Raw genomic sequence first — 24,877 nt, forward strand, 5'->3', positions numbered from 1 at the left:
TTGCTTTGGATACTTTTGAGTGCTCATGGTCTTTCTGTGCTTCGATCAACAGTGCTTCATTTGTACAGTGGCATTGAGGGGGCTCTGTGGTGTGGATGCTTTATCAGAGTCCATCTTGGAAGGGCATAAAGGCAGCAGGGGCTATTTTGAGGCTTTTCTTTTACCTCTGTAAACATATGCATGACTGCTGTTTTGCTGATAAAAATATGATTTTCATTTGCAGCAATATATGTATGAATATAAAATAGTGATTTAACAAAGCTTAATTGTAAATAAGATAGCAACTCCATAAGATGTAAGATGGCAAGGACAGGGTTAAACATACTTATCCAGGAAGACCCTTCTGTTGAGTCACAAGGTTCAGAGTGGGCCACTTTGCTTCTGAACTCCTTGAACCAAATCAAGGAGTATATGGATGGTTGATAACACTCCTAAGTCCCAGACTTTGTCAGTATTTTATGTCTAAAGGATTATATGTTCACAGTTAATCTAAGACACCATCTTAGCAAAACTTAAAAAGTTCTGCAAGCTATTAGTCACTTACTGAGGACCTGTCACAGCAAGGATTCTCTTGATGTCAAGGCATAGGGAATCTCTTCAGTAGAGGCATTCCTACTCAAGGGGAGATTGTGTTGTATATCCCACTGTTGTATAGGAGAGCTCAATGTGCTCCTGGGCTGCTCACTGTTTAAGAGATAAGATGATTGACTCATAGTCATATTTGCGAACTGAATGCAGATCTTAGTTTCTTCTAAATTTGGCTTGAGTGAGACATTGACCTGCACCGTGGTCAGGTGAGTGCATTGCTCAAGTTAGCCCTTAATTATTGTGTTGTTACTTGTCTTCCCCAAATCCCCATTGAGTGGAATGCAGCCATCGTGACCTGTCACATCCATCATGACTGTCACTGATGTTTATTAACTGCTCAAGTTGGATACAGGAATCACGACCACCTTTGGTGATTGTCACTTTAAAAAGATTACAGGAAATATAGATCAGGTTGCAGAGGGATGGAGGAAGCATACTGTCACGTGATATCAACATTAATTTATAGACGTTATGTTTACCAAAATGCTTAAACTTCAGTGCCAGTTGTGATTCCCTTAACTTTTGTGATAACAGTGCAAATGTGTTTTATATGATGGCTTACAGTGTGGAGGCATGTGTCTGGTAGCATAAGCAGTGTGACTCAGCTGGCAATGGTGTTTGCAGATATCCCTTACTCACAGGTATCTCAGTCCTTCAGCCATGGAAATGAGGCTGAACATTTCAGTTTGTATCAACAATGCATCCTCAGTCTCATCATAGTTATAATGTGAACAAGGCACCAGCTTTTCATGAAGCACTCATCAAACATCAGTAAGGGACAGGTTTGTTTTGGATGTTCTTGAGTAATGATGGCGATAATCTGCATGACCTACATTGCTTGTGGCTAGGAGCTTTATTAGTTTGGCTTCTTGGTGTTTCCTTATTGATTGAGTTACAGCAGTAAGACATGACAATTAATTATAGCAATTTGGCTACCAAAGATATTTCACTGTGAAATAATTTAGTGTACCATGTATGTCAGGGACATGAGGAGAGTTTGTTTGAAGTCAGTGGGAGAAACTTTTCAAAAACCTATACTCTGTTGTGTCCTTTAGTAGAGAGGAGAAATAGAAAATACCTGGATTTCGTCCAGACAGCCAAATTTGTCTCAACCTCCTCTTTCCTATTAGCTCAGAATTTTCCTTCTCCTTGGTGGATGCTTAACAGATCTTCTTGTAAGGTCCCCATTTGCTTCTTGGCACTGGAGGATTGGCCCAGATGGTGACAGGACAGACAGAGCGTGTAAGCACTGTTTATGGCATTAGGTTTCTCAGGTGGTTCCTTGGTATGTCCCAAGCACGCACTCAGTACAGAAATAACGCAAGGTTTGGGAGCATGGGAACTGTAGAACTAGCTTCACCTTCATCCTACTAGCAGCTGCCTTTTGCTTTTGGAACACAGTCCTTTTCCTGTCATCCTCTGAGAATTTTCTTTACTAAATACCAGCAGAGACCTAAAATATAGGTCTTTCTGTGGCATATTACATCATCAGATTCAAGTTTCTTACTGACAGCCATTCAGTTGCTTTGGGTGTTGGGAAGCATTTGGAGGGGAATGGAAGTGTTTTTAGAGCGTGCTTGTGATGCAGGGGGATTGGCCCTAAGGTCCCCACTAGGCTCTCACGTCGTGCGATTCCCTGCAGACACACATGGGCAGAGAGGTGCTGTAAGGCCATCGGCTTCCCGCTGGCATTGGTCCTGCCATTCTTCTTTGCAGAAAGCATTTCTTGAATAAGGGGCCTTATTCTGAATGCTGCTCTCCGTTCGTATTGTGTTCTAATAATATCACACAAGAGACATGAAATGGCTTTGATCATAGGGAGTAAATGCCACCAAATATTCTTCTTCCTGAAGGAGAAGCCTTTTCCTTACATCATTAAAAATTCATGACAATAGCAGCTTCATCTTTTCAGGACTTAGCTACTTTAGCAGATGAGGAGAGTGGGCAGGGATAACAGGGGATGCTGATGGACAGAATAGGGGTGTCCTGCCAGAGATGGAAGCAGTAGAAATAAGCACTTCATCTGCTTATGCCAGGTCTGTCAAAGGCTAGTCAGATTCACTGTTTGTTCCCCATTTTGATGAACAATGAATTTACTGGAAAATAGTTGTAATTCAGTCAAATGAATTTGGATTTGAAGGCATGCCTTAATTTCCATATTTGCTTTGCTATTTCTGTGTTGTGATCATTCTCTAGCCAAGAGGAATTTACAGGAAGCAGGGTGAGAGGTGGACTCAGGAGGTGAATTTACAGCCCCGATGAAATTAGTGGCAAAGCTCCATGTGATTCTATCAGGGCTAGGACTCCTCCAAAGGGCCTTTGCCTGTCAAGATTGTTTTTGCCATCTCAGAAACTCTTAGAAATTTCAAACGAGGAAAATTGGTGGGCTTTAGGCTTCTTCTGCTCCCAACCTTCATCAGATCAGTATGTTTCAAGGCCTAGGACTTGTGAGGATAACTCCCTGCTTTTGGCGGCACTTTCTCACCATGCCAAGACAGGCTTTCCTGCCAGCTGCTTTGTAGTAAGCACTCACCACACAGAAAGTACCTCTGCTAAAGGATTTTTGCATTCTTCCATGTGACTATGTGAAAGTGCTTTGTCAAGGTGAAAACTATCCTTTTCACAAATTCAGGCCCTCCTTGGTTCCTCACTTCTATCTGGCAATTGCAGGGCAATTCCTTGCAGACAGAAAGAATAAGGTGAAAAGGTCTTATGGGCCACGTTTTTTGACTTCAAAGTAATCAGTGATAGGTATCCCCCAAGGGCACCTGAGGCAACCTCACCTACCAGTGCTATCAGTCTGGTATCTGGGGTTTGTTTGCTAGTCCATTTGTGTGTCACTTTTTAAGTAATGAGCAATGGAAATGGCCTGCTTAGAGCTCCTTCTCATCATCAGAGAGGTTTTGGGGGGCTTATTTCATTACCCTGCTCCAGTCAGATCCAACTGTAGGGCTGTTTGCACATCAACAGCCTCTGTCTAGGCAGCTGCCAGGGTGCTCTGTCCGACCTGCTTTTTGTCCTCCCCTGATGTCTGCCCGCAGGAAGAAGCTGGCAGGCTCATGGCGTTATTTAAAAATCACCCGTGTGTTGTATAAATTAGGAAGGTAATGAAGTGTTGCTGAAGGCCAGGGCTTATGCACAAATCCTCAGGGGTTCACGGGAAGCAACGCTTCCATTCCTCTTTGGGCTCTTTTCTTTTTGTTCATTCAGCAAGCTCTTAGATCTAACAGGTTTCTTCAGAGGAATAGATTGTTGGAAGGGGTGTTTGCTGGCAGTATGGGGACAGGTTGAATTCCTACAGCTGCCTCTGCCCCATAAGGAGAGCGCTCACCTGTTCTCATACTGGAAGCCTTACAAAATGTTCCCAGCTCTCTGCTCTAAGGAGCTGTTTCAGGATGGGTTGGTCACTCCTCCAGCCCAGCTTTAACAGCACTGTAAGATAGGCTACAGAGAAGAATTTCTGTTCCCTCTGTGGGTATTGGCTTGTCTGGTAGGTACTGTTTCACCTGAGCAGTTTTCAAGTATGCCCACCTTGGGGTTACTTTTGTTTATTCAAATTGATGAGTTTGAATGAGATTAGATCAGGGTTGTTGAGACAGACTGCCTCTGCCTCAAGCAGTGACGCCCGTGGGCAGTGCAGCTGTGCTGCTGCTACATCCCATCCCAGGACTATGCCGGAAGCAGAGCGGAGCTGCCTGACAGGACCAGCTGTTGGAAATGCCACCAGCAAAATCCCTCATCCCCTGGGATCCCCTTATTTCTGCAGCTCTCAGTGAGAGGGACCTACTTACCCCTTCCACTGCTTGGACTTGGGCTTGGACTCTAAGTTCTCATTCCTGGCCCTATCCGCATGCAGTCTGACCCTCATCGCCAGCATGGCACAGGGAATCTGGTGTCTGCCAGCTCTTGTGGGGGCTGCTGAGAGAACTCTATTTCCCTTCCTGGCATTTCCACCCTGGGGATGCGTGGTAATGTATTTAACTAGGATCAAAATTGGTACAAAGTGAGACTCAAACAGGTACAACACTATTCTTAGGGGAGTTTCTAACTACAGATGACCATTTAGTCTAAGCAGATAAATGCATGATTGGACTCAGTGGCTGGATTGTAAAGAAAATAAGTTGGTGCTTAAAATAAGATGAGAAATTCTTGACTTGGGGGGGATAACTAATTAATAAAACCACTGATCTTAAATCTCTGCAACTGGAGGTGCGTAAACCAAAGTTGGGAGAGTCTCTTTCACAAGGTCCTCTGGCACCTTGGCACAACCAGTGGTCGTGGCTTCTTGCCAAGAGAAGTGAGTGAGTTTCCATGGCTTGGGGCAGGCAGCTGGACAGCAGCTTTAAAACCTATAAATAGGGCTGTCTCTGACAGATATAGGACATGGATGCAACTCAGAAAAAGGAGAGACACTTAAAAATATCAGGATGAGGAGACAGGAGAAAAGAGCAGAAAAGAAGTGATGTAAAGGTATCCCTGATTTGCAACCTTTAAGAATGGTATTGAATCTGTGGGACAGTTCTCCCATCTCGTCATCTTGAAAATCTGGACAAGTTTAGGAATATGTTTTCCTTCTTTTCAGATTTGAATGCAGTGAAATGATGTCAGGTGTTTTCAGAAGCATGAATTTCAGGCAGATTGTAATTTCAGAGGGACCCTTCTCCAAATTTCTGCATTCAAATTTATCTCCTTGCTTGTTGTCTGTGAGGTTTTCTGACAGTACCTGCTGTCCTGATGGCATCACAAATCTTGAGAATCTTTCTTGTCTCGCTGAAGGCCTCACTTTCAGTTTCATAAAAACTATGTGGGAGCTTCTGTTATGGACAAGAAAAAGCATGGCACAACAGCCTGCTGCACTCTATTCATCACAATAAAATTAATTCTCTGGTGATGATGAATGTATAGCATGTATCATTTCAGAAAGACTTGGGAGCTCTGTTCCGAATCATCACTGTCAGAATGATTATTCTCATCCATTAGTATTGTGTGGAGAGCTCCATGCTGGAGCAGGTCACTGAATTTAGAGCAAGGCTCAGCAGAATGGGTTTTACCACTTCCTAGTCGTACAGGATTCCTGTCTGCTGTGATCACAACACCCTTGGCAGTGGCCACACAGTCATTTAGGGGTTTGTTAATGACTGTGTTAAGAAACACATCACAAACTTGCCCCGTGTGTTCCATAGATTGTGGCTTGCGGAGACTTTTTTTATTGCATCGTCAGATCTTTTTACAGTCTGTGGTGCTTCATACTTTGAATACCATCAGAAACTAGAGGTTTACAGGGATCTCCATTAGGAGGCTGGAAATTACGACGTGCCCCATGAGACATTACTTTTTTAAATGGTTAAATTAGGCATCTGCTCTGAAGTGTCCTCAAGAGAAGATTATCTCTCTAAGGGCAGAGGGAGACAAGGGAGATTAGCCTTTTAGCTTTTGTGAATTCCTCATTAAGTGATTTACTTAAAGTCACAGAGCAAATAGGGATGGAAGCCTCCCAAGTCCTAGAACCTCCCAACCTCAGGGTCATCTCTGCTTATATGTTGGGTGGGACTTTCAGCTACCTTAGCATCCTTTTGTGAAGCCAATCCTAGTTACTTCTATTGGGGCTGTAGATCTTCACTAGCACTGGGAGGGACGTTCCGGGAAGACACTGAGCCTACACAGATAGAGCTGCTGCCTTTCCAGGCATTTGTACAGGAAGTGAAGCATTTCAGGCTCCACTTGACTCATCAAGTGTTACTTGACAGTTGTAAAGCAATGATTTCCCTCCCAGAGCAAAAAAAAAACCACATGTAGCATCCCTTTGAGAAATGCCAGAGCTGGACTCAGCTCTCTCCCTGCTTCCAAAGCCATGAACAGGAGAGGGCCTTGGGAGGGCAGTGCAGGCTGCTGCCCAGTAGGTCTGCAGACTCTGTGTGCAGGTAGGGTTTAACTGAACAACTTCTAACGAAAATGGAAGCTCTCCTAGTTTCTCATTCCTCAGAAGTAGGAAGGACTTGTTACCAATGACTTCTTAGTTCTAAAAGCACTTACTGTGGCAGCAACCAGTAATTAAGGCCACAAACCAGTTGTGATGCTAATTCTGTAATGCCACTCAATCATATCCTGCTGAAAAAAGGTTGCTGTTCTTCTCCTGTCTAAGCTTTGGATTTGGTCTTTAAGGGTGAATCTGAGCATGAGTACAAATCCATTTAGCCAGTTGAACAAGATTTTCTCTTTCAATGATGATAACAGTTTTCAACCCAGGCAGTGCAGAAGCAAAGGAACTTCCAAGCTCAAGGCCTCACATTTAGGTGGTGGAAATCAGGGATAGCTTTTCAGCTGTGGGGGTGATATGTCAACTTAGGGCAACTCAGAACCTGGATCTTGGTCTCTAAATTGTCCATGTGGAAGTGATCGATTGTGAAGAGAGATCGATGACACAGTAAAGAGGTTACAAGTCGGTGGAAATCACTACTGCTCTGATACAGGAGGAGGTTATGTTACAGCTCAGTGACCACACTTAGAGTGTTGTGCATGTACATGTTATCATCCACAGTTATGACCTATCTGTGACTGCTCTTGATGTGCTAAATCCTTCTGTCTGATGAGGTTCTTAGTTCAGAGGAAGCTTGTTCTGGTTTCAATATATGTCCTGACATGTGTCTCAGGCCTAAGCTTGCTGATTTTCAGATTCAAAAGCCAGACTGATTTATAGATTTGCAAACCAGTCATAACAAGCCAGTTTTTCTTAAAATAAAGCACATGCTGAAAGTGTTATTACTAGTATTTGAGCTATCATACACTTACATTTCCTCATATTGCAGAATGTTTCCATATAACCTGTCTTCTTTAAGTGCCCTGGGGATATGAGTAAGTGACATTAATGCTCCAGTCTCCATAGGATGAAGATGGGTAGACAGCATCTTGCCCTCAGATTTTCTTCTTTTCAGTTTCCTCATGGAAACGTCCTCTCTTTTTGCAACTCGCTTTTTGGCCTGGTGTAGATGGAGGCCACTGTATCTGGCAGGTACAGCTGGTACAGCTGGAAGAATGGTCTGAGTGCAGCCTAGAGGAACTCTCTTTAAGTGTGAGGAAAAAGGTGTTAAACATTCAAAGTTCATTTTGTCCTCAGTTTGCCTGTAGACGCACCTGCTGCATTCACAGGCTTTTCCCCTTTTAGTCTTGCTTCTCCTCCTGCTCCTCCTCCTTTTCTACTCTTTTGTCTCCCCATAGGCCAGAAAGAAAAGGAGGGTTGAACATAGCTGCTTAATTAAATGATACAGCCCTTTGCCACCATGGCAGAAATGTATGCCAGGAGGATCTGCAGGCACAGGAAGCAGAGATCATCACTGCCCTGACACGGTTCCTTCATCTTCTTCTACATGAAACCACTTTGCCTCTTCCCCATTCATAACTTCTCTGCCAATGGAACACAACTGTATTTTCTCTGCATGGCTGAGGAGTTGTGAGTAGGCTCTGCTGCTGAGTACAGCAGTGTATCTTGACTAAACATGTCATAGCTCACAAAACATCATATGTTTTCACTGACCACTGTAGATACCCTAAATAAAGTCCCTAGGTGCTTGGATTTGACTTGCAGAGCAGTTAATGCTGTCCCCTTGCAGCAATCAGGTGTGTCATGAAATACTCTGAAGGCTTCTGTGAGAAATTCTTTGCCTTTAGACAGTTCAAACGCAGAGAAGTCCATCCCTGTTTGTGTCCAAAGTCCATGATTTTAGTTTCTGCTGGCTTTCCATCAGAAGCAGATGGAGGAAGGTGATGTGGTACCTATAGGACTAGGCTCATGCTGCCCATTCCATTCCTGTACTACAGCATATTAAAAAAATGTTGACTCGTCAGGCCAGAACTGACAGTTTTTAGAAGGTAGGTAAGTCAGAAGGCAGTCCTGCTGCTTTCGTTATCAGCTTCCAGCAGGGGGAGATGAGCATAGAGAGTTATTTCTTCCGGGAGCACACACCGAAAAACCCATGTTATTTATTTTGCTCATGAAGCTTTCTCCTAGCATCTGTGTGATTCTTGCTTGTTTGGACTTTTATACCCAGGCAACTTCTTCCTTTTACTTCTGTATGTTTTTAAAAGCAAATAAGACAAATTTCAATGTTTTCCCAAGGTTTACAAGACCCTCAGGGGAATTTAATCCTTATCCCTCTGTTTATTATGATGATTATTATTAAATAGTTATGCTAGAGTGGTTCTAATGAGGATTGCATAAATGTCTGAGAAGATGAAGGCTTTGTTCTTATTTCCATTTCAGTGGAGAGGGGTCTCCGACTGCTGTGATGCAACTATGTCATTGGGAGGCATAGCCAAGTGCAGTCCCACCTTAAGTCAGGCTGTCATGGGGGTCTGGGGATAGGATTCCTGCCTTCTCCCTCTCTGAACCCTCCTCTGTCACTGTCTATATAAAACATACCAGTGTCACTTTCCACGAAGTATATTTAACTAAGCATTAAATTTAGATTTAACTGGATAGTTATTGCCTCCTAAGTAAATACTCTGAGATAAGGAAATATTTAGTGAGCTCTAGCAGTTGGGTGGCAGATGCTTCTTGCATTACATAATAGTTAATCTTTGACAAATATGTTTTCCTTACTCCACTGGCATTTAATTTACATACAATAGTTCTTATTAAATGTAGATGGAACATATGTGGGAGGCCCTTGTAAAACAGATCCATGCAAAGTTTTGATTTGCAAAGAGGAGTGCTATCTAACTTCATATGGGGCTGGGGCTTGTACTCAAACTGTTGCAAGAGTCCAGAGGCATCTTCCTGATGCCCATCGTACCATGCCTGGGATGCCACCAGGGTGATGGCACCTCTATCCCTTGTGCACAGGGCAGTGGCTCTGAGTCGCTCAGCAGCAGGGGCTTCTTCAGTTCTGTCTTCAGCAGCTCAGAAACACTCAGTGTGTGTGGATGAACTGCCAAGCCCTTTCTCCTTGCTCCCCTTCTCTGTTGCCATCCATACCAAGTCTCTTGCTGGGAACTATCTGCATCTGCTCACTCCCTTGGCTTGAATACAAAGCAGCCATCTCTTTTGCTACTGCTTGCATGACACTGGAGAAGTGGTGTCTTGACCTTAGCCTCTAATTTGTGGGCTTTTAACACATGCAGAGATTGTTTAAGCACCCACAGACAGCATAGCCTTTCCATACCAAGACTGCAGGGGTTGGTTCCTAGGGGTTCAGAGAGGACTGGATGCATTCCTGGAAGAAGAAAATCAATAGAGGGCCATGAACTACAAAGACATTGCCACTGGCTTGGGACATGCCGTAGACACAGATCATTGGGAACTGGGGAAACGCTCAGGGGCAATCACTGCCCTCTTGCCTTGAGCTCATGATTGGCTCAGCAACAGGATGCAGGGCTGGCTGGACCTCTGCTCTGATCCTGAGCCTCCGTTTGTATGGCAGGGGGTCACTGCTTGCATCTCCCTAGTTTGGGTCTGACGTGCCCCCAGGAGTCTTCGAACTACTTCTCCCCTCCGTTTTGGCCATAGAAGGGTTATGCTGGTCGAGCATTCCTAGGAGCCGTTCTCCATCCCTCCCTCCCTCACACACAGGGGAGCGGGATGGGGAAGCAGCAAGCCGGTGACAGCAGTAAGACACACGGCCTATTCCTCTCCATTAATTTCATCTTTTTTTTTCCTCTCACTCCGGTGCAGGGCCGTTGTGTGCTCCGGGAGCCTTCCCGGCGGGCAGCGCTGCTGCAGGGCTCGGGGCTCAGCTGCGGCTGCTGGCACGCGGGGAGGACAGGCTGAGCATTCACACTGGCGGCAGCTCAATACCAGCATTGTCCGCCCTCCGTCCCTCAAAGGCTGGGAAAAGAGGGGGGGAGGGAGGGACCGAGCGAGCGGGGAGAGCTGGGAGGGAGGCGGAGGGAGCGATGTGCCACTGTTTGTTTGGGGAGAGAAAGTGTGAGAAGGGAAAAAGCGCTGCTTGGGGCTGCAGGGGCAGTTGCCAGCATTGCTCCTCCTCGTATCGGCGAGCTCATAGCCAAGTTGTTTGCACTTTTGGCCGTGCTGCTTTGAACACGCAGCCCCCTTCTCGCAGTATTTACTCCTGTGACCGTTCACCGTATTGTCCTCCATCCTCCGTACCCCGCTCCTGGGGCCTCCTCCATCTGCCTCCCGCAGCCACCCCCGCCTGCCCTCAGCCTCGCCACCTCCCTTCCCGGCTCCCCCATTCCTCCTTCTTCTCTCCCATCCTGCCTCCATTCTCCCTTTCCCTCCTGTCCCCATCCTTCCTCCTTTCTCTTCCCAGTCTCCCAGCTCGCCATCGTCTTTCCCCTTCCCGGGCTCCCTCCGCTCACGCACACACACTCGCGCATCCCCGGCCAGTCCCATCGCGGAAGCCCGGTCCCGAGGATCAGAGGGGCTGAGGGCATGGGACCGGGGATGCAGCCGCTCCTCGCCGCTCCCTTCCCGCTCTCGCTCCAGCCGTGCGGCCGAGCCGCCGTCCTCATCTCACGAGTGCGGCTCCCTCCCTCCTCCTCCTCTCCAACCTCCTCCTCCTCTCCCTCCTCCCTCGCTCGCTCCGCCTGGGAAAGTGGGTTAGGAAGGGAGCTGGGAGCTGCACAGCCACGCACCGAAGCAGGACCGGCCAGGCGCGCAGCCGGCGGCACGGGAGCTGCGCTCTTCTTTTTTTTTTTTTTTCCCACCTTTCTCCATCGCTCCAGACGGGTTGATTTAATTGTTGCTGGGTTTTGCCGCCTGACTTTTGCGTCGTTTTGATCTGCCTTTCTGACACGCGCACGCTCCTCTTTTTTCCCTCTCTTTTCCTCCGCTGAAGGTTGTGCACAGACTTTTTTTTGGAAAGAGGGGGGGAAGAAGCCGGCGAGAGACCGAAAAGAGCACAAGAAAGTGGCAGCTGAGGGCTGTGAAATCACCTCCCCTTTCCGGGGCTGTCTGTCAGAGCGAGAGTTGTACATTATTATTACTGTTTTTCTTTCTCCATCCATCCATCCACCCATCCACATACACGCGCAGAGAGAGACGAGTGCAGGCAGCGAAACTCACCGAGACCAGCCATGGTAGCGAGGGCTCAGCCTGATCGGAAACAATTACCACTGGTCCTACTGAGATTGCTCTGCCTTCTCCCCACAGGGCTGCCAGTCCGCAGCGTGGATTTTACCCGCGGCACCGATAACATCACCGTGAGGCAGGGGGACACAGCCATCCTCAGGTAGGGCGTTCTGCCAACTTTTCCTTTTCCGTATGCGTGTCTGTGCTGCCGTGCTTGCAATGCATAGATGTAATACTGTGTGCGTGCCTCTGTGAGTGTTATTTTGCCTCTCCGACTGCGGTAACGGCAGCTGCTGCAAGCAGGCTCCGCGTGTGTTTGTGCCTTCGTATCAAAACATTTGCAAAGCCTTTGAAAGCCTCTCGTAGTGCTCTGGATCAAAAGAATTTCAGCGGGGAAAGATGTGTTTGTGTGAGTCTGCTCTCGCCAGCGTGCGTTCGCCACCAGCCCAGCCGTATCAATGGAGAGAGTGAAAGGGATCCAGCTGTGCTTGCCAGATGTTCTGTTGATTATGCCGTGCCTCTTGTCGTACCTTTGCAAAAACTTTATCCCTGGTGCTGTGGGAACTCTCGGACAAGTTGTTGCAGGAAACTCTGGCTTTTCATTTTATTTATTTATTTTCTGTGCCCGGAAGGGAGGGCAAATGGATACAGAAATGGGAAGGATGGAGAATAAACAGCGGGAGAGCTTTGGTGTCCCCGCAGCTCACATCTCACTCACTGCGCTGGGTCTTTTGCAGGGCTCGGTGGGTGGGTGTTTGCTGTGCCTGAGCAGCTGGGAGGAGGAGGGTGTCTTTGCACACCAAGCCGTGTTTTGCTGGCAGTGTTGAGCACTGTATTTCCTTATCCGCCGTGTGGGTTTTCCAGCAGTAGTTCTGTGGCTTCGCAGGCTTTTGGTTCAGAGCGTCTCAAATAGCTGAAAGCTGCTCCTGTGGGTTTATTTTTCAAATTCTGCCTTGCTCAACTTACCTGCAGTAGGTTCCCTACCAGAGGAAAATGCTGTGTGTGTGCATGTGCTGTATATTATGGCTATAAAACTACTGGACGTAACGTGAAATAAAGTCTGTAATCTGTGTGAGGAGCTGATAGTGCACAAACCCTGAAGCACCAAGGGAGCAATTCCCTAGCAAAGCGAGCAGCAGCCACAAAGTTTTCTTTCTCTTCCTCTGAAATAAATCCGGCTGGATGCCACCAAACAGCCTGCAACGTGATCCTCTGTGCCCTGCATCCCTCCCAGTTAATGACAGAGGGTGTGTGAGCCAGCAAGATGGGATCGGGGACGGAGGATGCTAGGAGAGAGATGTATGTGTCTGTGTGTATCGCTTCCCTCAGCCCCCGTGTGCTGGCTTGTTTTGATCCTGGCATATCCGTTCACAGCTTCCATTCCCCAGCTCTCCAGACTTGTTAACTCGCGTGTAAGATTTATCCACACGGGGTAATAGGATTTACAGAGTAATTCATCTGCCTTGCATACGCGATGGAAGGGGTTTAGAGGCGACACGGTAAACACCTAACAAGGGGTGTTGCCTCTGACTCCGGGCTCCTCTCCTTTCCACTCAGTAGCAATTCCTATATCCCATTAACCCTTTTCTGGTGGAACTCTTGGCCGGCTCATCCCATTTTTTAAAGGCAAATCCCTTCCATCAATCCTTTGCCTTGGTCAGGCAGATGTTTGCTGGCGTATGTTTGGGACAGCAGCTGCAGACAAGTCATTAAGCTCACTTGCCCAGCCAGGGGTCACTGGATTTCCATTTCCCACTTAGCCTTGGAGCTCTGAAGTTTATCTAAACACTGTGTGCTGAAGCTGCGTTTGCAGCAGAACAAGCTGAAAGATGGTGGGGATGCTGCCTGCATGTGTTGCCTGCAAAAAGTTCTGTCAGCAAGCCAAGCAGGGTGACAGGGAGTGTGCCTGGGAGAGTGGTTTTGGGGTACATAGATGTGCACAGAGAGCGTGGCCTCCCAGTGTTAGGTCAGGCACTAAAATGCAACATCTGAATAATGAGATCCAGCTGTGTTAGCCAGATGTGTGCCAAGTGGCACAGTTGGTGGGAGCTGTGCACCTCCCAGCCCTGCAATTGCAGCACCAGGTAGTATGCTGCTCCTGGCAGGATGTGCTTCTGTCACAGGTCAGCATGGACAGTGACCTCCCCCAGCTCTTTAAGCAGATCTCATGTTTCTGAGGAAGGGAGGTTGTCTCCCTCCCTTTCCCCAGGACTAGTCCCATGTTTCTGGGACATTTTGGTCCTTGCTTCAGAGGAGGGGCTGCAGCCGGGAGATGGGATGTCAGGTTGCAAAGGGAGAGGGTTCCCTCTGCCTTGAGGTCCCGCACAATGACTTTCATTCCCTCAGTTTTAAAGCCAGACTCTGTTTGCTTGCTCCCCCCTCACCATCTCCCCTGCCGCTCCAAAACATAACTCATCATGACAGCCTTGTGTTTGGAAAACTCCCAGCATCTCGCTCTCAGTGCCTACAGACCCACTGGTGACAACACAAGGGGAAGAGCCAGATGGGGAAAAACTATTAGAGGGTCTGTTCTGACCGTGCCCTGAGCAGATCTTTACTTCCACAGAGAGATAGGTAAGAGATTTCTGTACAGAGATCGTATCACCTCTTATATCTTTGTTACACATCTACTTCAGAGCGAGCATGCAGCAGCAGTTTACCAGTGCACAGTAGCTCCAGCCTCTAGCTTGAAAGGAAAATGTAGGAGGGAATGAAAATGGTATGCAGTTGGAGAGAATGGAAGGCAATGTACATAACGATAATATTAGTAAAAACATTCTGTTCCTCCAAATTGTGGCATGGAACATTCAGCGTGGCATGGAAGACGGGGTATTCTCAGTGCATCTGCTCCTCGGGGGCCTTGCCCATTTATTTATGCTGTTGCACTGGTAGGCGGAAGAATGGGCGGATGGACTAATCTATGAAGGGGAGAAAAATATTTTCCTATTGTAAGCCCTAATGTTCCTAAAGGAAGCCACTCCTCTGGAGCTTCATCTACAGCTTGTTAGAATGGAATTATTCTGGGAAGTTTGAGTATGACTTTTTAAAGCCATGGCATTTAAATATTCCCCTGATACGGACATTAGAAAAATGTTCTGAACGCTATACTGGCTCATCTCCTAAATGACCTGGCACCAGGTTTGATTCATCTGTTGGCCTTGCTGAAGGTTGATGACTTTCAGCGATATTTTGGCATGGGGAAGTTAGTCAGGGAATTGCAGAGAGTGAGAATAAAAATAGCTTGTGATGGACTATCCACAGGGAAAAGGGTAATGATCGGCTCCTTGCAGTAAGACTGGAAAGGGAGGAGGGGGCTGAAAGGTGTAAGAGGTGAGAAGGGCTGAGCAGAGCTGCTGGGGTTTGTCTTCGACCAGGAAGATGGAATGGGATGTTTAGGAGACGATGCTGTGCATCAGGGGCTCTGTCAGATTTAAGAGTTCATTTTTAACTCTGTCTTCAGCAAGTGAAGGGGAACACTGAACCTTAATTTGAGTACTGAGAGGGAATCGTGTAATTCCTGCCAATGCAAGATCAATTTCTGCCTGCAAGATCATGGTCACGAGGTTTTCAGGTTTTGTATGCAACTTCCCTACTTGATGTTAAAAAAAATTGCCAAGCAACGAACACACAAAATATCCCCCACAATCAATTAAAACATGAAAAGAAAAACACAGCCCTTCTTTCTGTTTGCCCACTTCCACCTCATTTTTCCTGCAAGCACTGAGTGAGCAAAGGCAGGGGCCCAGTGCTAGGAAGGGGATGAGAAACAGGAGGACATCAGCTCAGCTGTGACACGTGTGGTAGTGCAGGGAAGCTGCTGCAAGCTGAGGAAGCAGGGGACCATGTCACTGTGTTACATTTGGCCTTCAGGTAGAGTTGCAAGCAACTTAGTGATGGAATCTATGCTGTATGATCACACCAGAGTACCTTTACAGCACTGTTCTGGGGCCATCAGAAGGACTTGCAACTTGCCCAGTGCTTTTGGTAGTCATGGTACAGGGACTAGTTTGGCCTTTTATGTCTTCTGCAATGGGTCTCGTTGCTAGCTGGAAACAAAATGGGTCTCATTCCCATTCCCATCCATTCACTGATACCAGGAGAAATCCACCAGAGCCAAAGGGCACTGCCAGAAATACCTCCTTTGTCTTTGGGGCAGTTTCCTGGGGACTGCCAGTGAAAAGACACAAGTGACACAGGGCCTAAGCTGCTAGGTGCTTCTCAGGTGATGCTGAGCCCCATGGGGAGCTGGGACCTGGCAGAATCTAGAATCTGTTTCATGGTGTTTGAGTTTTTCCAAGTGTCAGCTTTTGGTCAATCTGCTTCTGAGGCATTAATGAAAACTAACATTTAGCTAGGTGTCCAGTTTCCATTTTTACCAGGTAGGAGGCTTCAGGCTGACAGCATGTATGGGAGCTTTCATCCTAATGGGCAGTTTCTAAAAGTCCATGTGGCAGGATGGCCTGGCATTTGGTGACCAGCAGTGGCAGTGGCACTGTTTGTGTGATCCTGTGGTATGAGCAATTTCTGCTAACCCTGTTAGTGGCTGCCCTGTGTTTTGCTGATGTTCCACGTGTAGAGCTGTATGGAGGATAAAGGCACTTCAGGCCAAGTAGCAGCACAGCATCACGACAAAGCTTATGCCCTATACATACGTTTTAAAATAAAAGGAAAAGCTCTTCAGATTATACTTATAATTAGCATATGATTTATAACAGGGAGCACCGAGTTGAGCCCTTTACTAGAAATGAGAATAGGCATGTTCAAAGGTATAATGCTACATAATAATACAGTCTCGGCGGTAAAATTGTAACCCTGCTTATTAGTGGTATTGTTGTGGCACTTAAGGCCACGGCTAAGTCAAGGCACCCTTTGTGTTAAGTGCTATGTGAGCGAAAGTGAGTCCCTGGCCATTAACTGGGATGGGCAGGGAATGGGGGAGAGGGGGAGGCCCAGGGTGACCGGCCTGGCCCCAGGGCGACAGCCCAGCAACATCTCCATTAGGCTCAGCCACACACTACAGCCCAGCAGATGTGACAAGCAAGGCTTCCCATGTGCATCCCGTTCTTCTCTGGCATACAGTGCTGTTGTGATGTGTGCATGTTGAGAGGGCGTGTTGGGGTCTGTGTGAAAGGGTCCACACTTAGCTGATACTTTCCTTCAGAAAAAAAAAGAGAAAGAAAAAGAAAAAGAATTAAACTATAAAAAGAAGTATATAAATGCAGTAACAGATGATGTTGCAAAACTTCCAGGTCTGGCAGCAGATGGTGCCATTATATGAAGGCACACACGCGTACATAGATGTCTGTGTGTATACATATGATAAAGGGAATTGCAGTACGTACGGGAGATCGGCATCTCTCCTCCTCTCACATGCACGTGCGTATGCACAGCGTTACGCACAGAACACCCAGTGAGGAGTGGGGAGCTTGTCAGAAGGCTCCCCACTCAAGGGGACAAACAAGGACAAACCAATTATAAGCAAAGGTTGGCTGGAAATTAGGAAAAGATTCTTCTTTTGGTGGAATTACTTATGTTGAATAACACTGTACGTACAAGTTGCATTCAGAAAGATGGAGGAGGAGAAGCAGTATCAGACTGTATGGCTTTAACCTCCTCTCCTGAGCCTGCACGCGCACTTCAGTTTGCAGCTGAGCACCATATGCTTTCCTACATAGTTGACATTAAAATTTATATAGTGGGATGTGTTACCTTGGAGTGTCTTGGAGCCAGCACCTCTTCCACACTGCTCCCCTCCTCTGCAGGTCACAAGGAGAGATTGAGCCTTAAAATACCTTGCAGTTACGGGAATTTGCAGTCTCGTAACTATAAGTTTTCAAAATATATATTAGACGTACCTGCCCTTTCCTTCCAGACCCATAGGCTTCCCATTCTGACGGAGCTGCAGGGCCACCACTTGCTGTGACGCAGCTGCAGGGCTCCAGCAGGCACACTGCAAGGCTGGATGTAGCCATTTTCACCTCCTTGTGTTGTCCATCAAAATTCGCTCTGGTTTGTGTGAACTCTGGCTCTCCTGGAGTAAGAGCAGTGGAGGGCACAAAGGTGAAGTCAAGAATTTACTGAGTTTTCTTTTTACTCTTCTCTGGCTCAAGAAGAAACGAATGTGATTTTCAGCTGAATCTGACACCAAAGCATTTGCTTCAGGCTTCAGGCACATCTAACATGTCTGGTTTTATGGTAAGTAATGGGAACTAATAACGTTGAGTTTCACCTCTGCCTAGAAAGCAGCTATTTCAAAATAATCCCAGCAGCCAGTCTCCTCGGTGCACGCCTCATTCTGCAGATCTTGTTATTAGGAGCAACTCGGTTGTGTGGGAGAGGCCTGCTCTGACCCCCAGGCGCCCCGTTGTGCAGGGAGGGGAGAACCAACCCCGCTGCAGCCCAGCTGAATGCACCGGGGATGGGCTGCTCTAGCCAGAGGCAGCGTGATGGAGCTCTCTGCTGTCCATCACTCTCTCTGTCCCAGGATGGCTGTTTGCACTCAGTGAGAGACCGAGCCTCAGAGCTGCCTGTCTGCCTGGGTTTTGGTGCTTTGCTGTGCAACCAAAACCCATGAAACCCACTAGCAGGCAGCACTCATGATTTTGAATAGTAAATACAAATCTCTCCTCTCCCTCTGTGTATCTTTCTCTGTTATTAAGCTGACAGGCACTTAGCCAATTACCCAGTTATAGTCTCAGCTGTACTTATGGAGGAGGAAGAGACAACGTGCACAGCTCCTGTCTTCAGGGCTTCAGCTGAGCCTCCCTTGTGTGCTGTAGAGTTTTCCCTTATGTGGGCTGCTTAAGACGCTTGGGGAAAGAAACCAATGACAAAGATGAGTTACGGGAGGGGAACGTGGAAAGCAGGAAAGGGGGCTGCTCACCTAAACCAGCAGCATGGGCAGAACTTCCATTGTTTGCCATTGGTTTTGTGTTCAAATTTGGCAGAACCGCGAGTGCCTTTGTTGAAAGAGGTCGCATTGGGGGTGGAATGCGATGGCTACGGGGACACGCTCTGTCTTTTTTGGCTGTGACAGGGCTGAGAGTCAGAAACTGCAGCGACAGACTGTGAATCTGTGCCTTGAAGTACGGGGCTATGTGTACGTGGGGGATGTAGTGTGAATCCGTAACTCGGAGCCAAGAGCCACCCCTAATCCCTGATGCATTGCGCCTAGAACATACAGCCTGCGCCAGCTCAAGTGTTTACTCCAAACAGCAAAATTTAGGCGAATAGAGCTGAAGTGTTCTGTGAATATTTTCATGAATGTTAAAAATGAATTCACTTTGGCTGCAGCTGCGCTTCCTTTGTGTGTGCTCATGCATCCTTTTTTGTTTTCCTCTCTCCCCTGTGTATAATCTGAGTGGATGAGTTTTCTTTGCCCCAGCGTTCACGTACAGAACATTTTAAACAGGTTTGTAGATGAGGAAACAAGGTTCTAGCTGCAACTTCAGCAGCTGGCAGCCTGTGGCTGTGCAGATCTGCAGGCACGTGCCCTTCTCTCCCCAGGCACTAACTCGGTGCATACGCTGTGATGCTCTTGATACGTATTTATATAGGATGTTGCTTGGGGAGCATTGGTCATGGTCCTTGCAACACCTCATCAGAGCCTGAGCGTAAAAGCAGTGGAACAAGCAAGATGTGGAGCTGATCGCAGCTTGAGCCACAGTAATTTATGTGCATGTGACAACAGAAAATTACCTTTAAACTCTGCACCCAACCAATCAATCTTGCAGCAGCCTGTTTTTGCTAGGAAAGGTGCCTCAGGCCAAGCCTATCAAGCTCAGAAAAAGAAAGGTTAAAATGTTCTACCATCATAATCTCTTTCTTTTCGTTTGGAGGAGAGGAGCCACAGTGACAAAGCCAGGCTGACTCCTTCACGATGAGCCCCTCCCACCCCCAGCTCAGATTCCCAAAAGGAGTCGGCAGGAATTTCTGTGGTCTGATCCCAACTTCATCTTCTCAGGGAACAGAAAGCATGTGATGGAGGGGCATGCTGGAATTAGAAAGCGCTTGAGAGAGGAAAAGCATCACCATGGCAAAGCAGCAACCCTACTGGATGGCTGCAGGTAGCACAGGGACTTCAGGAAACCCCCCTGGATCCAGGCTGCCCTCTGAGCTTGCAGCAGAGGGACGTGGGAAGTGATTAATCCCCACAAATTACTGTCCCCTCCTTGCCAAATACAATATAACATGATCCGTAGTCTCCCTCTCTGCAGCTATGGAGCACGGAGCCTGCGCCAGCTGCAGCAGTTGTTTATTGGAGCCCTGTTGTATTCAAGCCCCCTCCTTGTGTGAGCTGTGGCATGTGTGGTTTGCTGGAGCCTTGGTCCCTTGAGCGGAGGCGCATTTATTAACAGTTCCCTTGGGCTAAAGGACAGTGAAGATGGGCAGGGAATGCTGCACCCTCCTTTCCTTATCTCCTTCCCGTTCTTGTTTGCAGCTTGCTGTTTCTCAGATGGACTCTATCCTCTGTGGGTTTGCTGGAGGATGTAGCCCATTTTGAAAGCTTGGCAAATGCAGCCCCTTGTAGTGGCTTTCCCCCTCAACTTTCCCACTGCAGGCTGTCTTCTGGAATGGATCAGCTCAAAATGAACAGAAGCATGCTTCTTTATTTAAAGCCAAAAAGGCAGAAAGTATAAACACTAAGAAGTGTGCATAGTCTGATCCTTTCTCACTTGCATGCTACATAAAGCAGCCATGGTTTTGGATAGCAAATAATTCAGGGCAGTATGCTTTAAAGTGTGCTAAGTGTGGGCAGCAGTAACAGGTGTTCTTATCTTAATGAGGGACAGAAAAGGAGTTGCCTCCTTCACCAGCTGAATTCATTCTTTAGGGCCTCCTGCTATTATACCTACTGCTTGCTGACACTTAGTGTGCCAAGAGCAGATGCAGCACCTCATCTTCTTCCTTCCACTGCCATCCTTGGGTGTCTTCTGCACCCAAGGACAGGGGGGTCAAGCACATATACAATGGTTGTCAGTTGGGACAGGAAGGATAGATAAGTTCATCGGGGGACAGGTGGCGTATCTTCATCTCTGTTTCCCCTCATGAAGCCTGTACACAGCTCCCCCTGTTTGGCATGCTCCCCGACCCAGCCTGTGACCTTGATGAAGCTGTCTGTCACATCTCTTCCATGTCTTCTCCACTTCCCCTACCTCTCCTTTGCTTTTTGCCTCTCTCAATCCGTCTCTTTCTCACCCATTGCCCCTCCTCAAGCATGCTTTTATTCCTGACTCGAGCCACTTCTTTCTCTTCTTTGTCTTCTGCTCTCTTTGCTCAGTTGTCCTCTTCTTCAGACTTCCCTTCTTCCTGGACCTGGGTGCAAGAATGGGGAACTGGGGGAGAAGCAGAGGAGGATGGCAGAGCAGCATGGAGACTGTGATGCTCTGGCCTCTTCTGCTTTAGATGACAGACTGAGCTCTGAGCTCTTTTGTGGAGCCCAGCCACTCAGTTAGCCACTGGTCTTCAGGCTGGGCCTGCAGAATATTCCCAGGGCATTTATTTTATGCTCCAGTGAAGAATGCCTGATGCCTGTTTGTCCTCTGAGTGAGGGTAGAGGCTGTATCACCAATAAAGCTCCTTATTTTCCTAACAGGAATGTAGTTACATCCCAGTGATCTGCTGCTCCTGCTTTCAATTGCAGCCCAAGTTGGAAATGAGTGGAAGAATAGGGCAGCTGACAGGCAAGAACTGAGGCTGCAGGCTTGCGTGAAAGCAGCTTTGCTGCAGTCTGCAGAAGACCACACTGCTCTGCTTATTTCATGTGCTCTGTGGTTCTGCTGGTAGAAGATAAAAGGGTGCAGAAGGTTTGTTTTTTTCCGTCACGTCCTTCTTGGGTGAGAAATCTGACACTCCTGCACGATGCTGATTTGGGGAGACCCAAATTGGTACTGGGGTACAGATCTGACCTTATACAAACGGCAAGGAAGACAGATGCACTTAAATAAAAGCAGTAGTGCAATGCTATGGAAAGTCCTCAGTGTTCAAAGTGCCAAACCTCTCTGGCCATGAAGAGAAGCAGTTTGTCTTTAGCTATTGAGTTATGATCATCTCAGACAGATTAGTCCATTGTAGGAGAGGCTTTGCAGAGACTCTGGAGGCACCTCCGCACATTTGGCAGGGAACCATGAGATGCTAAGAACTAAAGCCAGCTACTGGTGCTGTATGTGCATGGCCCTCAGTGCTGGTAAGCCTTTTTTATCCTCCCATGGTACCTCTGTTTTGTGGGACAGGGTCTCCAAAGCCTTTGTGGCAACAAATTCAACCTGGCTGCCTTCACACTTAAGGGAAACCTGAGCCTGGCATCCATAATCAGGAGCAGAAGGTGCTGCCGGCAATCTGTCTTCCAAGCACTGCATTAAACCCATTTTAGCTCTTTCAGCTAAATATCAAATTATCTGTCCACCCACACATCCTCCCCCCTGCATCGACTGTGCTTAGCGATGGGCCATCTGTAGGACTTCCACCAGGACAAGGGGGTCCACAGGGGTTCTTGCATAATGTACTTTGTGCGTGTTTGTTGGCCTTTAGAGTGGCATTTCTTGCCTTCCTATTACTCTGGCTGCTCTCCAGTACTGGCGATGAATCAGAGGCATGCAGGTCTATCCATCTGAAAAGTGTGTCCCAAGGTGGAGCAACAAGCAGCTTCCTTCTCACTTGTGTTAGGAAGAGGTGCTCAGATGGAGGCCAAGTGGGTCAAGGACCTTGAGCATAATCGGGACAGTTAGCCTTTCAACTGACCTCTTTTTTCCTTACTAAATTCAAAGCAGGAGCTGTTAGGCCTAAGGAAGAGAGGTCTAAGGATGAGGTATGATTAATGACATGTAAGCAGGTAAGGTGCAAAAAGAAAGAAATAATATTTTCTGCAGGAGAATGCAATGAGGAATGGTTTTAGACTGCAGCAAGAGAGATGGGCAGAATGTCAGTAAGAACTCTGCAACAGTAAAGACAGCAAAACATTGGATCAAATTGCTTTGGGAAGCTGTAGCTCCATTACTAGAGGGCTGTAAGGACAGACTAGACATATACAAGGAGTGACAGATGCCACAAATGACGAAGTAGAACTGATCCATCCTTCACATAGAGGAACAGACTGGACGGTTCCTTTGGGTCTCTTGCCCTCTACTTCTCTGCACATAGCCTTTGGGCTCAGAGGATGGCAGGAGCTCGGCAGAAAGACATCTGAAGGCAGAGAGGAGCGCCTTTGGAAGGAGCCTTGTAAACCTGGCCAGGAGGTCCTTGCCCATTTCTCCTGCTGCAGCTGCTCTTCTCCTTTCCATCCCTGGAGCACAACATGCTCTGAGCCATCAGTAGTTGGTGCCTCTCCAGTCCATGCATGTTACACTAAAACTGTCTGGCAGAAGAGGCAAGAATCAATATCAATACTGTTCTTAAAACCAATTTTCTGTTGAAGGGACACATACCTGTTCCTCATCTGCTGCCCTGGGAGGGCTGTGGGAACCTCCTACCACAGATGTGACAGGAGAAATGAGTTGAAAGTTGCTTCTTAGTGGAGAAGTTTGAAGTTGTTACTGAATGTTCATCTCATAAAGCTTTGTCAGCATGTTCTGCTAATGAAATGGTACCTTTCCCTGCTGTGAAGTCATCTCTGTGCTCTGGGATCTGAACATGTGAGACTCAGGGTCTGCCTGAGGGGTGGTTGCGATAGTGTTATGAATGCTGCTGGGGCCTTTCACTATGGGGGAGGTAGCATGTAACATAAGGCACAAAGTCTTGCATCCACTGCTGTGCCTCAAGGCAGAGATTTGGCTGGCTTCCAGGGACATCTCAAGCAACGAGAAGGCTCAGTGCAATGGGGATGCAGGCGAGCACAGGAAAGGATGCTTGGGGAGAGAGAGGAGCAAGTTAAGAGAGGAAAAACTATCCAAGAGTGGGGGTGAAGAATGCGAAACAAATCTTGAGGGCCTGCTGTAAAGCTTGGATGGATGTCCTTTGTCTTAATCTTTCTCCAGCTGTAGTGACCAGGTTGTTACAAACTGGTCAGGCAGGCTGCCAGAGGCTGTCTCCATTGCTCACCCATCGTCCGCTCTTGTCCCGTCTCTGACTCGTGTTTTCTTGTCAGCATTTCTTTCCAACAGATCGATCCCTTCTTGGCTCATCCCAGTGATTTTTTAAGCATAGAGAGAAACTTCCTCTTGGTGAGTGAGAGATAATCAAGCTGAATTTTACCCATCTCTGAAGTGCAGGCACTCTGTGAGCAGAACCAAAGTCAATATCTTGGCAGATGCTGTTTTGCATTGATTTATCTTCTCTTGGAGTAGGCTGGATGGCCTCAAAGAAGGCAGCACGGTCTCCTGGCCAAGCCCCAAAGCATTCGCAGGCAACATTAGCCTGCTTGATTCAGGATCAAGGAGCTGCTCTCCTCACTGTCTGGGAGTAGAAGACTGTAGTGCCAAACTCACAAATCCCTCCTTTACTCTTGCGTTCACACTGGTGCTAGTTCTTGTGCCGAGACAGATATTGGGCTCTGAGCAGCAGCTCAGGGTGCTGAGCTAAGCCAGCCTCATCTGCTGGCTTAATGGAGCAAGAAAACAGCCGTCTGTGCTGCTGCTGGGGCAGGGAAGAGCAGCAGGGGACCTGCCCCAGGGGAGCTTGCAGCATGGGGGGGGTTTTCCCTTGTGGGAAACCGGGATGTGTTGAGAAAAAGGGAGAGGAAACTTCTCTGTGAGCAGGGAGGGCCTCCAGCAGAGCAGGCAGGGGGCTTTCAAAACCACAGCTAAAGAGAAACCATGTGTATGATCTCTAGCAGACAGCTGTGTACAAAACCGGGTCCCTCTGGCACCATCCCATCTCCTCAGCTCCCTCCCAGCCCCTCAGCTCCCAGCCTGGCTGAACCCATCACAGCTCCTCTCCCCCCACCTTGCTGCTTTCATGCTAGAGCAGCACTGACACATCTCCAGCTCTGCAGTCTCCCTGAGGGCCTGGCCAGATGCTGATTGTCTTCATGCCCAGTTGGGGACAGCAGGAATTGTTATAAAATAGCATTGATTCCTTGTGCAGCACAGAGAAAACTTTCCCGTACAAGTCCATGCCTTTGCTCCTGGGACTCGCTGAGATGTCTCTCAAATGTCACAGTACGTTTGCAGTGGAGAGTACCTCTGGAGGCTTCCTGTGGGCTCAGGTCTTGATCCAGACGGAAAATAGAACGAGTTGGTTGAATCTTTCCTTGCAACCTAATTCTTTCTGCTTCCCCTTGTCATTTTTACGTGAACAGAAGAGGCTTGGGACTGAAATAAGAGAAGC

The 24,877-nt window shown here is 47.6% G+C and overlaps 1 protein-coding gene across 4 annotated transcripts in view; it reads left to right on the forward strand.

Annotated features, from left to right (window-relative positions):
- The window catches only part of LOC125689536 (limbic system associated membrane protein), a 957,706-nt gene that overhangs the window by 661,581 nt on the left and 271,248 nt on the right, over positions 1–24,877 (forward strand). For 2 of the 4 annotated variants that reach the window (XM_048936808.1, XM_048936828.1), the window contains exon 2: positions 11,696–11,774. In XM_048936808.1, the coding sequence (XP_048792765.1) occupies positions 11,696–11,774 (79 nt within the window). Of the gene's footprint in view, positions 1–11,073; positions 11,775–24,877 lie in introns of those variants that run through there. The other 2 variants (XM_048936797.1, XM_048936819.1) reach the window with 2 other exon arrangements.

Source organism: Lagopus muta, chromosome 1 (genome assembly GCF_023343835.1).
Source record: "Lagopus muta isolate bLagMut1 chromosome 1, bLagMut1 primary, whole genome shotgun sequence".
In the NCBI taxonomy this organism is placed as follows: domain Eukaryota; kingdom Metazoa; phylum Chordata; class Aves; order Galliformes; family Phasianidae; genus Lagopus; species Lagopus muta.